Source organism: Pleuronectes platessa, chromosome 15 (genome assembly GCF_947347685.1).
Source record: "Pleuronectes platessa chromosome 15, fPlePla1.1, whole genome shotgun sequence".
NCBI lineage: Eukaryota > Metazoa > Chordata > Actinopteri > Pleuronectiformes > Pleuronectidae > Pleuronectes > Pleuronectes platessa.
The window spans coordinates 22,395,541-22,411,347 of record NC_070640.1 but is presented as its reverse complement, the minus strand read 5'-3'; the positions used below and the strand labels follow the sequence as shown (position 1 = coordinate 22,411,347).

Genomic DNA, 15,807 nt, shown 5'->3' with positions numbered 1-15,807 from the left:
TAACTGAAGCTAGGAGCTCAAGTATTTGGTTTATTATGACCGAGCTGTTTAACATTATCATTAACCAGTAATTTCACCCTGATACTTTGTCAGTACAAATGTATTTTGCTGTGTTGTTGTCTGGTGTTTAAATGGGAGGGTTTGGAGCAGTTAAAGTATTGTGGGTATTTGGATATGTTCTCGTTTGCTGTGTGCAATGAGCCCATGGACCTGTTCAATATGCTTTATGCCTGTTGTTTTAGAATGTGACATGAATGGAATTTTCACTAAAAGAGTTTTCACATAAACTCGTTAAATTAAAATGATACTGTATGAAAATATGAAGATGCCTATAGCCTATTCTTAACCCCGGGCTGAACAAAGCAAATAATTCCGCTCCCACTACAGCCCCCCCAACACACAGCCTCTTCCCAGGGCCCTGGATGTTGACAATAAAATCAGTTGGCGGTGGTTTCTTTCTGGGATCAAGTCACGGATGTTCGGGTCGAGTGAGCCATCATTTATATAAACCTGGACTCGCCAGTTAATGCTTAAAATGTGATGCCAGTCTATTTGAGGTGTTACGGTACAGTTGCTTGGAGCGTCCAAAAAGATTCACAGAAAGAAAAAGTTCAGAAGTCTGCTCCTTTAGCTAACATAAGTTATCGCTCACTTCTGTTGTGATTGTGTTTACATTGTGTGGCTCTAGTAGTTGTGCTGTAGCTTTTGCATTCGCTTTGTTGCTTTTGCATTAGTTTTGTTGCTATTACAGTTGCTTTGTCACTTTTACATTTGTGTTTTCCATTAAAGCGCCTGTGGGAGACTTCTCGGCCACCGTACTTTGAGTCACATTGCGATCATCATGTTGGAGTTCAAAACATGGATCCATGTTCATACTGCTCCATCATCTATCTATGCTGAATTTAATGTATAATATACTCTCTGGTGGATTTTTTAAAAGTAGGTGTGGATAAAAACACAAGGGTGAAATACTTACAAAGCATCACTTCAATGTTGGATAGCTTATACACACCACTGAATCATGTACCTTCTACATCCGCCGCCCATGCCGCCGACATAATGGCTTCATTTGAACTTCTTTGTGTATGCATCACATCCACCAAAAAGTCACACACATCTATCTCTGCTGTCACTTGGCAAATTAACATGGAAATTGGTGTGTTGCATTTTGAAACGAGAGAACGGGACTTTAAATGATGCCGTCCCCTCCCTCTCTGTCTCTGCCTCTTCCCTCATGCTCCCAGGCCGCCGGCCCTCTTCCTTCAGCCCCCGGTGGGCGTCTCAGCCCTGACACTGGCTTAATGACTGAGTGCCGTGATTTATAGCTCATTGAGAGAGAAAGGGAGGGAGGGAGGGAGGGATGGAGGGATTGAGGGAAGCTGAGGGGGGCACGGAAAGGGTAAGAGGTGTCGGGTCACGATGTAGAAGGTCAGTAACGTAAATCTTCTCACTGTCTTATCTGTTTTCCTTTGCTCTTGTTTGTTCCCTTTTAATTGTTAGAATTTGATTATATTCATTTTTTATTCCACAGGCCCATTGGTGGAACTACTGAAATTTAACAACCTGCTTACATTGTATGGATTATAATTTTCTTATCTGACTTCCTGTCATAGCAGCAGCTACTTAATCAGGGTTAAGTAACAAAAATAAGGAGGTTAAAAATTCTCCAGTGGCGTTGTTTTAACATAAACCACATAGGAACATCGCATTGATCACAATAGGATAAGATTAAAAAAAAACTTGGTCACTTTATGGGGAATTCTACTGGGAATTAATTAACACACATTGGGATCAGTTATTCTGGATTAAAGGATTTTGTCCTATGGTCTAAATGCTCATGTTGAAAGGCGTTATACTCAAATGATACACATATTGTGCTACAGCTTAATACTGATTCATTCACATCCATTCTTTTTTTATGCATTTTTTATACCCACGTTTCCTTAGCACGTTGGTGGCGTCAGGAGCCGGGCCCAGATCACATTGTGCACCAGGCCGGGGCTTTATGTTTGGAGAAACATGGTGAGAAAATCTTGAAATTGACAATCCACTGAGAATTTTATTTCTCTTTAATAAACTTATAGCCAGAGGATGTGTCACGTGATTTGTCTTCAGAGATGAGAGATAGAAATCCAGTCGTATAGGATCAAATGTTTCTCCATCTGCTGTGATTCTCTGATGCTGCTATTTGAAATCACGCCCGAGCTGCTGATCAGTGAGTCACCTAAAAAAGAAAAGCTGTGCTGTCCTCTCTGTACCTTTTTGACGAGAAACCATTTGAATCAAATTGTAAATAAATGAAGTAAATAAATTAAGTAAATTAATAGAATTACTCTCCCGTGGTGAACCTGTGAATTTACCAGTGTAAATGTGCAGGGGCGGTTCTGGCTAATTGGAGGCCCTGGGCAAAGAACAATTTTGAGGCCCCCCCCCCCAAAAAAAAAAATCATATGTGTGTGAGAAAGGAGAGAGAAAGAGAAAGAGAGAGAAAGTGATTAAATAAGTGTGTGTGAAATGGAGACTTGTCTGTGTGAGTGTGTGTGAGAAAGGGAGACATGTGAGTGAGTGAGTTAGTGTTTGTGTCATACTAACCCAGGGTAGTCAACCTTTACTATCGAAAGAGCCATTTTGACCCCTCTTCCCCCAAATTAAATCTGCCTGGAGCCAAACAAATATTTGATAACACAGGTTATAAAGTTATATATATAGTTATACAATATATATAAAAACTATAGTTTGTTGCATTTATTAAATTATAGAACAACAATAAAAAAACTGTTTAACTGGTATTTTAACCTGTTACAAAAAAAGGAAAACACCAAACTCTTATGAAGAGGAGAACATAATACATGTGTAGGCCTACTTTGTATTAAATGAAACACAGAACTCTGCTTTTTTTGCTCATCTCCAGCTTGGTACTTTTCAGCAGATGCTGTGTGCTCGCTCTGGAAATGTCTTTCAACATGACATTTCTTATTGTTTGCTAATTCCTCGCCACATATCAAGCATACAGGTATATGACAATGTATGGTGAATTGTCATACACCTGCATCGTTGCATCGTTGGCAGTGAAAGCAAATTAATCTGTCCACGCAGAATTAAACTCTCTATTTACCTCATCTTCCATCCAGTCTGCATCTGAGAGCTCTGGGCTGTCCTTGCCTTTCTTTTCACAAAACTCTTGAATCTCTGCTCTCAGGTCCCATACTGTTTTAAGCACTTTGTCCAGACTGAGCCATCTGACAGCTGTGTGGTAGCCTATGTCCCCATGTTCAGTCTCATGCTCCTCCAAAAGTGCAACACACTGTCTGTGATTCAGCTCTTGCCCTGATAAAGTTAACTAGTTTAGTTACAACATCAGTAACATGATTCATTTTTAGCACTGACTTACACAACACCTCCTGATGTATAATACACAGGGTTCATACACATTTTTAACCCATGGATTTCCATGACTTTTCCATGACTTTCAATATCTTTAAACCAACTTTCCATGACCAAACATTTTGTGAGATCTCAGTGTATACAGGCAAAAGAGACTAAATTTAGTATTTAAGATAACAATGAGAATTTCAAAGCATACAGTAAACCTTGAATTACACAAATGAGTGAGACAATAGTTTGATTGACACATGGCATGTACTTTTCCATTTGTAGCCAAGCATGGTTAAATCTACACTTCCCTGGCGTAGTGCATTATCTCACCTGCTTCCCCACCGAACATTTCAATTAGTATGAGATAGTATGCCTACTTATATTTTGAGCGTATTTCTTTTAAAAGCATTTGAATTAATTAAAACTCAGCGTAAATGAACGACATGAAAATATGAATATAACAAATCTCCATGACTTCTCCAAAACTTTTGGGATTATTTTCAAGCACTTTTCCAGGACTGGAAAATAAACATTTAACAATTCCATGACTCTTCCAGGTTTTTCATGACCGATGTCCTCGATCCTTCTCGTTACGTTACGTTACGTCTCTCCGTGCTTTGTCTCGTAGTGGCGGTTCATTTGCAATCCTTAAAAACAGCGATCTTTTCTCCACAAACTAAGCACACGGCTTTCCCATTGACTTCAGTAAATAAATACTTAGCACTCCATGTCTCGTTAAAAACTCTATCTTTCTTCTCTTAACATGGGCTGACATTTTTGCGGACTTTAGGCCGAATTATACTCGTGTTGCACGGACGCACGCATGCACGCAAGACACGCAACACGCCCCTTTCGAGCCCTCTGCGGGCTTGCGTGCGTCCGCCAATTTTTCTAACTACACGACAAAACGACGCGAGCCTCACGCAGCCCGCAAGGCTTGTGATTGGTCTACTTACTACATCCCGTCCGGAGTCTAGCTTCCGGTTTCATGCCCCACAATACGCGGAAATCACGGAAGATTTAGAAGAACGAATATGGACCAAATAGAAGAGCAATTGGCAGAAGAGATCCGAAAGTATGACCACTTGTATAACCCGTCACTGACTGGAGGATTTGTCCGCCAGAAATAGGCTATGAGGAGCCGGAGTGGCGATCTAAATAAAGATTCGACGAAGAAGAAGTCGTCTCTTCTTTGTGTGTTTTGTTTTCGAAACAAAACATTACTCCGCCTAGTGTTCTGGCGGTGAATTGCGTTGCAACATGCGCAACACGTGAGTGAAGCATAAACCAAAACGAGTCCGTCGATGCAGCTGCATGGCCTTCCGCGGTTGCAGTCGCAGGACTATAATTAGGCCTTTAAACAGCTAACTCACATCTCTTCTTAACTCCGTTCGCCAACACATCATCCGCTCGCGGCATTCAGGATGTACGTCAGGTAAATGTTAAAAAAAGGCACCTTCAAAATAAAAGAAATGTTGTTGTATTCTCTGCATGAATTTCACTTATTTACATGTGATTCCTAATATTCCGTTGACCGGGGGCCGTACAATGCCCAGGTCTGCTGTACAGTGTTGTGCGGGCGAGTGTGTGCGTCTGTGTCCCCAGACATCACACACACACAGGCCCCGGGGCTCCGCCCTCTCACATTCGCTCAGAGACACACAGTGAGATCAGAGCTCGTTCCTGTTAAGCAGCCGGTCAGTGACAAACAAGACACAGTGTTCAAAAACCAAGTTGAAAAGAAAGTACGATGAAGCCTGTCTTGCTATTGGGTTCATATTGAATGAAGGAGGACATGAGGAGTGATTTATTTGAAAAATAAAGAAAAAATCATAAATACGACGAGGCCCCCTGGTGGCCGAGGCCCTGGGCAACTGCCCGACTTGCCCAATGGGACGCGCCGCGCCTCTAAATGTGTCTGATGTTTTGGCTAATGTGGTGTCTGATGAGAATGGCTTATCTTCTTAGTGTCACTCACAGTGGAGAATATAAGGGTCACATTAAATAGCCTCAGTTAATTTAACACAGGTCTGTGGACAGAGAAGATTCTTGCTTCAGCTCACCAGTCACAGAAGTGCAGAAACATCTCAGTGTTGAATCCTATGGGAGGGAGCAGATAACAAGTTTATCACTGTGATTATTTTCCTTTTAGCAACCAGTCTGTTAGAGCTTAAATATGATGCTACCACGACTTTTCCTTCTCTCTCTCTTCTCTCCAAATATCCTCTTTACCTCTCCTCTCTTCCCCATTCATCTCGTCACAAGCGGTCGAGGCAGATGGCCGCCCACACAGAGTCTGTTTGCTCGTAGTGGGAACTCTTGGGTTTCTCTATAATATTGTAGGGTCTTGACCTTACTATGTAAAGAGCCTTGAGATAATGTGTAATGTAATTTGACACTGTACAAATAAAACTGAATTGAATTGAAATGGAGGACACTATAAATCATGTCAGGATTGTTATTGCCTTCTGATCGCTGATCGCTGTCTTAAGGCACTTCTTATTCCAATACCATACCGTCATACATGATATTAAAGATATTAAAGATGTATTAGGTAACAAATTCCCTGTTAATTTTCGACCTGGGGAACATGAATACATTCAACAGGCTTCCCTCAACATCCTACATTTTTTTAACATCTTTAAAAGATTTTCTTTTTTAAAGGATCAGTCTTTAAGATTTAGGAATATTGGCAGAAATTGAATATAAAATAATCCTAGTTATGTTTTCACTAGTATAATCATCTATATAGTACAAATTGTTGTTTTGTTGACGCTAGAATAGGCCCTTTATATTTAAATACTTTATATTTACATCAGATGGGTCCTCTCCACGGAGGCTGCAATGTTTTTTTACAGTTCAGTCAGACATCTCACGTTCAAACATTTATTTCACCAGTAGAACAGGTTTAGTGTTTGCCGTCCAGGCTCCAACCGAATCACTCCACCATATGATTACAGAGGAATGATGGGAATGATGATCAAATACTTGTAACCCCCCCTTTGGAGCCTACAGGTGGATGCTGGGATGGTGGAGGGGCTGAAGCAACTGGCAATACTGCAGCAGCAGTGCGAGCAAAGGGGATGCAATTTCTCTCTGCTCAAATACAAATAGACCCCCAGATAAGGTGGATGTGTATTATAGATGTTTGTGGAGAGTGAGGTATGTCACATGATGTATGTCACATGATTGGGGCAGCGCAGCTCGAGTTGAATGCCTAAACTAGCTCGCAGGCGTCGCTCCATTTGTCCAAACTAGACAAACTGAAGGTTTCCACAGGTTCTCTATCATGTTTGGAGAAGGAGGGTGAGTTGAGGGGTATTCAGCAGCAGCATGAAACGTAACCACTAGATGCCACTACATTCTACACCCTGAACCTTTAAAGTGTCCTTCTGCAGCTGCCTCCTTCGTCTCTATCCGTGTCCTACAATAGAGCTGCGATGAAAAACCACGTCCCTTTGGGCTGATCACAGAGAGAGAGAGCAACAGCACCCTAGGCCCTTCATGTACGTGTGTAGCCGGGTGTGTGTCTGAGCCTGCGAGTTAGAGAGCTTGTGTATGCCAAGGCAAGGCGAGCATCTGTGGAGCACTGCAGGGTAATGCATGCCTTGTCTCAGGTGGACAGCGGGAGGGAGTGTGCGAGGCACTCTCAGAGTACGGAGCTTGGCAATTTCATGCTCCTCGGTGCGTACAGCACTCACCCAGGCGCAATGCGCTGTGAAGTTGGTGGAAGATGAAGCATTAGGAGAATGAGAAGCAAACAGAGCTGCAGCAATATTTTTTCTTCTTATTTAGGTCTGACTGGAGTTGAAGGCTTTGAGGAGACTGTGAAAGTATTAGGTTTGCTTCAGGAGTTTTTAGAAGTTTGCACTAACGCAGAAGTGTACACAGCCTCCACTTTATGACTCATGTCAACAAGACTCTCAGACACGCACTGCAGAGTGTCCCATTAGAACATATGAGGAGAACATAAAGGGATTTATGAAAGACTAAAAACATTGCAGGCGAGATGGTTTAGTCTGTAGCATCGCTCTTTGCTGAGGTTCACTAGCCAGGTCTAACTCATGGAAAAGAGTCATTCATCTTTAACACACTTGGAATTCATCTTTTAACTTGTGAAACAGTATTTGCAATGTGGATTATGGATCGTGATGATGGATCATGGATTGAGGATGGTGGTTGTGGATTATGATTACTAACCAAAATAGATTGCTTAAATACAATATGCCTGAAGACTATACCGGCGGGGGTTATACTCCTGGCAGGTACTACTAAGCAAGGCAGTTTTCAGGTTAGAGGCCAGTCTAAAAGCAGCATTGCCATCACCCATTGGCAGTAGGATGACATGTATACTTTTACCATGTAACGTTTTATTGTGGTAGGAGTAAAGGAAAATATTAAGCCTATTTGAGTGTATTTTGGGCATATTCGATTAGTGCATAGCTCATTTGCATATTCAAATTCATTTTCAAAGAAACTTGTAGTACAAAAAATGTTAGTTTTTGTACTTTCATTGTGTAAAGTTTCATTTTGATAGGAGTAAAGCAAAAAAAAAAAAAAGCCCCATTGGGGTGTATTGTTGCCTGGCCTTATTGGCACACATCTCGGATTGATGAGAATTTAACATATTTCCTCAACTAGGATTTCTTAGGACTTTTAGTATGTTGTTCTGGACCCCTCATAGAAATGATCTATGCTGAAAAAAAAGCCTGGACTATTATGTATAAATACTTTAAACAATGATATCCGCACAGTTGTTAGGCATAATCGTTTCTGATGATCGTTGTAAATATTGTTATTTTGTTGACATTACATTACATTACATCTCATTTAGCCGACGCTTTTATTTAAAGTGACTTCAAATAAGTGCATTTGTCTTCTGTCCGTCCTGTTGAGATCCTCCACATGTTGCTCTTGCCGACGTTTCTACATTTTTTCTATGTAGAAGAGAGAAAATTGTAAATTGTGAATATGGGCTATTCAAATAAATATTGATTGATTGATATTTGATTTTCTAAAGCACTTGTATAAACACCATGATTTAGCATTTCAATCAGTAGAAACTTATTTGGAAAAATTAACCACCGACATGGATATGGAAACTGGAGGTGACTCAGGGGATCTTAAGTTGGACAGCAACGACATAATTGGCTGACGGAAATCATCCCAAAATCTAATTGGATTACTGTAAACATCTTACAGTCAGATGATTCCAAAGAGAATTGTAAATGAATGAAACATATTTTACCTGATTGAACTACACTAAGCTTCATATGACTATGTTTTCGATGTGTCTCACATGTGCCATATCATCAGTTTGCTCTTGTTTTAAAGGACAGATATAGTCTTTATCAAAACGACACTCACATGCCCGAACAGTGCGTCAGATAAATTGTTTATGGGTCCCTTTAATTCTCCATACTTTGTTGAATCCTCTGTAATGTGAATCTAATGTACGTGGTGGGGCACACACCCACTGTTCTCCTTCTGTGCTATGCACCCTAAAGTTCAGTTGAAGGTAACATGAGGCTTCAGCAGTCTGCCAAATCAAATGGGACACAGCACTTTTTAGCACAACAAGTCCTCTTTGTGCTTCTATCCTGTTTCCAGGGAGACAACTACTAACACAGAGCTTCGACTGAACAAGACTTTGTGTGAATAATGTCCTCGCCTCTACTTCCTCTCTCCCCCTCTTCCTCCCTCCCTCTGGGTGTTTGTTTCCTCCCTCCTGTCTGTGTGAGTGTTATGTGCAATCTGTCCCCTTTCCCTGTCTCTGTGGTGGAGAGGAGGCTGTGTGGCTCAGGTCTGTTTGGCAGCGCCTCAACGTTGCTTGACATCACCCAGATCCATCCTCCTCCTCCATGTGTAGGCTCTATTTACGGCGCAATATTATAATCCTCATTTTCCATATGGTCATTTTGTTGCTTTCTGTACACATTCTTCTTATTAGACTGCCTGTGGTTCCTTAGACTTTTTGAATACATTTTTATTTCAATTTCGGTTATAATCTTTATTATTACCCTTCGAGCTGGTGTATTGTTTCTGCCCCTCTCTCTCTCTTTGTGTGTGTGTGTGTACAAAATAACTTTGTACAGAACTTAGTGGGATTATTACTTGGAATGGTATCTCCTGATGATTTGCTTTGGGAGCTGATATCTAAAACCTATTTAAGATATCTCCACAAATAATAGAGACATAATCTGAAGCTCAGGAAATGATTCTCCATTATAGAATGTCAGATGAAAAGTGACACAATGAAAACTCCAGCTCTACAATCTCATGCTGTATCTGACCAAATCACTGTCACACCGCCAAATATATCTTACTGGAAGAATTGAAAGATAAATCATTCAGACTTAAGTTGTCCTGAGTTGAGGTCTCTCTGCATCCTTCATAGACTATAAACCTGTAGCTTATACAGATCAAACAATTCATGATCATATGGTAGGAATGACATCATCATGATGTCACTATTTAGACAGAGAGTGACATCATATATATCATCATAAAGTAATGCATTACGTTTGATGCCAGTAAGAATAGAGACAAAATTTAAACCACATAGTTAGATGAACCAGCTATTTGACAGGAAATGGGATAAATAATCTTCTGATGACATCATTATAAAATGGCATAATAACGATATGCTTCTCATCATTACTATAACACTAGAGGGAATATGCACTACAGTGTAATTTATATATTATTGGCACTATCCTAATTCCAATCACTGCACCTAAGTACTGCATGTGCCCAAATAACTTATTGTTCTGCTTCATAAAACATTGGTCTATTCTATTTTTATTTTTCACTATTTGTTAATATTTGCTCTTTTGTCAATTTTCAGATAATGCTTTGTCCACTTGTATGTATTGTTGTTTGATGTCCTATGCTCCAACCACAACAAGTCAATTTCCTGTATGTGAAAATATACTTGGCCAATAAAAGAATTCTGATTCTGATATGACACTTAATAAAAATCCCAGATTAGTCTCCAGGTCAGTTTGTTGTTAAAGTTAGCCTCATAAAACATGGAGTAAACTGACCATGGTGCCCTTCCTGAAAGCTGCTCCACAGAAATGCATAAGGGCTCAGATCAGCAAATGTATTTTATTGTACATTTACAAAACGACAAGAGTACAAAAAAAGTCAGCCCACATACATTTGTTTTGTTTGTTTTGGAGGGAGTATTTGCAAATTTCTTCTCACAGCTGCAGCGAACGTTCCCTCAGTTGAACAAGTTCAGGGAGGGGAGCAGGGAGGAGCGGGAGGGGTTACAATCAAACTTTCATAAAGCCTGTCTGTCTGCTGGCACACCGGAACGGTTTGCTGCTGCTGCTGCAGAGAAACCCGAGGAGACATAGAAAAGTATGACATTCTTAGCGGACTATAGGTGCAGGGATCCCGGCGGGGGAAGCGCTCAGACAGACGCATCCTTCCAGGAGCGAGAACCCGCTTGTTTTGGCTTTTCCAGCCGCCCCTCTCGACCAGCCGACACACTTTGTGCTTCATATTTTCTGTTGTTTTGCCATCACAACAAGAGAGTGCAACAGTAGTTAATGCTTTTCCAAAAAAAGGATACATCTTGACAAAAAAAGTTGGCACATTCAAGAAGACATGAGCTTTTTTTTCTTTTATAATAACAGATTTTGTTTTTTTTGTTTTACATTTGTTTGATTTTATCCTCATAAATACAATATATACGTCTCTTTCCCTGTATCCCACAAAAGAACAGTACAGACACAGGTATTTACAAATCAACGGAGAAGAAAGAAGTGGTTAGCTTATAAATAATCATGGTAATACCAAGCAAACAAGATGTCAAGTCCGTTGGTCTTTCTTTCACAGCAATGGCAGAGTCTGGTATCCTGACGGCCTAAACATTTCCTCTACTTCAGCTTATTGGGGCCACAGTGGAAAGATGGCGGATGATGGAGGCATCGATGGTACACTGATAAAACTCATCTGTGTCCTTATCTCATTTCCTGGCAAGAGAAAAAAAAATGACATCATTAAAATAGCAAACAATGACATATAAATCAAGACAGAGGTTGTTTCCACATCACTCTGCTCTGCACAGTGATTGGACAGCTGATTGCCTCGCTCAGCCGCTCATGGACACTGGTTGCTGAAGGACAGGGAGCATTATCGCTTTCTCTTCTTTGACTTTTACAGCCTCCTCTGATCATAAAGCTACTCCTCCAACCGTCAGTCCAGCTTATCAGGATTTTGTAGTTGTACTAAGGCAAAATGAAAATGGAGGAGTGGTATCACAATCTGTCCCGTCTCCTAATAATGACTGATATTTTACATTTTTAGACACATTTCCAGAAAGCAGCAGTTCAGAGCTCTTATTCACATCTTGACATCAGCCTTCCATGAGGCTGCCAAGCACTGTCTTCATTGGTGTCACCGTTTTTTCACCAGGAGATATTTGTTTTCTTTTTTTCATTTAGAAGGATCATCGACCTCCCCACTCGCTTGTGGTCTCCCCTGCTGTGTTCACACATCTCCTGGATTATTCTAGATTTCTACGTACATTACAGTTGGAGGCCGGGTGTAGAAAGTCAGCAGAGACTGCAGAGCGTCTTACTCAGACATTTGCTTTCACACATTGCCCTTCCTCCAGAGAAAAATTCGCAGGAACTGCAGAGATCAATGCACACGTCTGAAAGCAGCTCCACAGTAACATGTTCTCCTGAATCTAAACTGGATGTCTTTATTGGAAATATTGAGAAACCTGTTCAGGTTTCTCTGAACAGGTTGTTCAGAGGTGCATATTTGCATGAGCAAGGTGAGGTCAATAGGACAAGAGTGTCATGCAGGACTTATACAAGTAACTGCATATTCTATGCCCCTTATTAGTACAGATGTGCATTGTGAGCCCATCCTCAGAGAGGGCACAATGCACATCTGTCCACGACTGACCAGCTGGGTCAAAGGGCAAAGATAACAGGCAGCACAACAGGAAAGGGGGGTAGGGGTAACCTAATCCAGGCTTCCTGTGGAAACACCACCAGCTTTATCACGAAGGAGCTTGTGCTTTCATGTCCTCGACAAGGCGTGAAAAGGCCAGCGAGGGTCAGTCGGGGGCAGCGAGGGGGGTGAGGAGTTCCTTACTGCCCCACGGAGGGGGGGGGGGGGGGGGGGACCTGAGAGGCACGAAATACAAGGGACCTCTGTGAACGAGGAAGTGAAAAGAGCAGTTGTGGGTCTGTATGTGCCAATTTTACAAGTTGCTCCCGTGTCAGATGTGTGTTGAGGTCGCTGTGGGCTGACCTGTGACAGGGCCGTCCTTTCTCTTTCTCTGGACACAGGCAGCTTTATGACGCCTCAGGTTACAGCGGTTAACTTAACAACTGCAGCCCGGGAACAGAGCGTCCGAGCTGCTGCACGGCTCACATCTCATAAATCCACGTCTGTGTTGTGTGCGCACGTACGCTGACTGACCTTCTACATTGTAATTTCCTCTCAGAGTCAGCTCTGCTGGTTTACCCGTAACCATCATCAATTCACTCCTGCGTCACAGGACATTTAGATATAAACCTTCAGAGGATCACTTTGCTAAAAAGGAGTTAAAAACAGTGTTGGAGAGGAACTAAGTACGTTAACTTAAATACGGCACTACTTAATTTTGAGTATTTGCACTTTTACTTTATACTTTTACATTAAGTAGAAGTTTGGTAGTCCTTTCTTTTACATCTGTAACTATGAATTACTTTTTAAAAAACGAAATTGAAATTGTCATACATTCCATGAGTGTGAATTTGTAATTAAAGTATATTGCAACTCTTGTGAAATACAGGTTGTAAAAGTAAAATTTGAAAAATTCAAATAAAAAATGAAAAAGCTTAAATAGGAACATTTAAATCAGGGTTAAGGTAATTTTCCATTTTACTTTTGTTTTTTCACATTTGATAAAGGCCCGATTATTCTTCGGAACACAGAAGAAAAATCATATTTGTCTTAATTTTCCTTTGATCCTTTGCATTTTACTTATGGTTAAACTCTGTAATAAACCATTTTGTTAAACAAACATTCACAGCGAGTCAGTGATTCACTTTCCATGACACAGTTTAAAGTTTTAAAGTGGTTACAATTCTGACTTTAAGCCACTTTCTGTGGTACTAACTGTGTGTACCTGTGGTAAAGTTGTGTGAGATGTCAAATACTGTAAGTGTTGCCTCTCTAGCATGAAAAACACAGCTTTCCATTCAGCTGGCACAGCTTGTTCCTCCATAAAAGACTGTGGCTGGTCGCGAGGGAGTCTGCAGGGGGCGCATTTAAAGAAGCGCTACACAGTGAAGTGAGGCCTCAGAAGTGCACTCCAGAGAGAGCAGTGGGCGTGCACGCTTAACACTGTTTCTCCCTGGAAAGTCTACCCTGAGTGGATGGTAATGGTAGATCTGTATGAGTGTATGTTGGTGTGTGTGTGTGTGGGTAACAAGCTAATGTTTTGCTCTTTTCATGAACCCACAGGTACTGTGTAAGAGGATGTGTGATTTATGGAGCGTAGGTAATGCTATGTAGATAAAAGTAAACCATGGAAATAAAGACTTGGTTCCTCTGGCTCAAGAATATCAGAGAGCAGCAATTTGTAAAAACCCCTGAAGTGAACAAGAAACACGTTTTCCTGCAGATAATCACCTAAATAATAAAACCCTTTTTATTTTCCCTACCTCGTTGTGTTTGCGGGCAGAGTTGAGCCCCCGGGAGCCTGTGGAGCCTCTGGACGAGGAGCTCCCTGTGGTCGAGCAGTTACTGGATATTTGACTCCTGGAGAGGTAACAGGCCTTCCCGCCATACGGCATCATCTCGTCATCTGAGGAGGCAAGGATGGAGGACAGAGGATGGGGTTAAAGGAAAAGCCTTGAGACTGTTGTCTAACAGGCAGCACAGTGTCTTTTGGGGAAAGGTTAATTATAGAGACGTGTCTGGGGGAGGAATAAACTATAGCTGCTTAAGACCAGTACTGAACTCCGGAGATCCATCGAGCATTCTCAGGAGGGGCTGTGTGTGTGAATGTAAACTGGTAAGCAGTCAGCAGAATGTCCAAAGAGGCCGATGTGACAACACAGCAGGAGATTCTCTGTAGGATTCACCACGAGCGAACGGGTGTGTTGATGATGTTTCCAACACGCTACAGACGCAAATATAATCCAAATATCTCAGAATGAAACAGCAGTGGAAGATGTCCTGTCTCTAATGCTGCACCATCCCTCAGCTGAACATTCAGGAGACTTATGTGTTGTTGTGACAACGTCTGAGCGTAGAACCTCCTGCTGCAGTGTTCATGTGTGAAAGGAAACCTCCGGAGAAAGACCGGAACGCATTCTTCGGACATCCTCCGGAGCTCATGTCTAAAAACAGCTTTTTAAAGGGGCTCAGGAAGTAATTCTTATCGGCCAACACTCTTGTTTTGGCTTAATGCAGTCACTTGGAAATATTTCAGCAGGACCACCGTCTCTGGCCTAACCTCAAACTGTACAAACTGGGCCTGAAATACAACAGAACTACAGAGCGTTGTCTTACTGTCCGCGTGTCTTTGTGCCGAGCCTTTCCGTTGGTGGCTGCCGCTGCTGCATTCACTCCTCTCCAGGGACGACGCCGCGCCATTCCCCACACTGCTGGGCTCCGAGCATCCCTGGAGACCCTTCAACCTGTCCTCCGCTGGGGGTGGCTCCGGAGGGGGGGGCAGGTCTGAACAAACAGAGATGGAGGGAAAATTATACACCAAGAATGTCTGAGTTCAGAATAATAATACTCATTTTTTATTGTATAATTGAGGAAATTGAAGAGTCTTGTTTGAGTGCGTTTCATGCTTTTACAAAAAAGAACTTGGGTTACTGATTGTGTCTGATTGTTCAAATTACAGTTATGAACATGCGGGTCACATTCAGCCACGCGCGGTTTAATTTGGTTCAAGGTTAATGCATCAACAAAGCAGTGCAACTTTAGATTATCATCTTATCCATCACAGAGCGGTAGCTATCTGCTAAACATATGGTGAGAAAATCAGAGTGTGTAAACTAAGATTACAAAATCAGATTTATGTCGATAATCAGGGAGATGAGCCACACATCTTTGAAACAGAATCGTAAATATTTGGTCACAGATGGTGTTGCCGTGTGTGTGTGTGTGTGTGTGTGTGTTATATTAGTAAACTGCATTTCTCTTCAATCTCTGACATAGAACAATAAATATTAAAAGAAAAATACTATGGCCAGGATTTTCTCTTTTGCAGTTGAGCTGCGTACTCAGCTACTGAGAACATTTGATAAACGGCTGTCCTCCAGCAGTGTCACTGTCATGGTCAATGCCAAATAATATTGTAATGAGGGGCTGTTCCCTGTGGGTTTGATAACACACTCTGAATTTGAGAAAATGTCAATAATGAAAAACATGAATGCCCCCCTGTCCCTGGAGTGAACT

The 15,807-nt window shown here is 41.6% G+C and overlaps 1 protein-coding gene across 1 annotated transcript in view; it reads right to left on the bottom strand.

Moving 5' to 3' along the window:
- Positions 1–10,511: 10,511 nt before the first annotated feature.
- Positions 10,512–15,807, bottom strand: part of robo3 (roundabout, axon guidance receptor, homolog 3 (Drosophila)) — an 83,577-nt gene continuing 78,281 nt past the window's right edge. The window contains exons 25-27 of the mRNA XM_053442378.1: positions 14,908–15,075; positions 14,055–14,197; positions 10,512–11,360 (exon numbers count right to left, since the gene is read on the bottom strand). Of these exons, the coding sequence (XP_053298353.1) occupies positions 11,349–11,360; positions 14,055–14,197; positions 14,908–15,075 (323 nt within the window). The 3' untranslated portion in view covers positions 10,512–11,348. The remainder of the gene's footprint in view (positions 11,361–14,054; positions 14,198–14,907; positions 15,076–15,807) is intronic.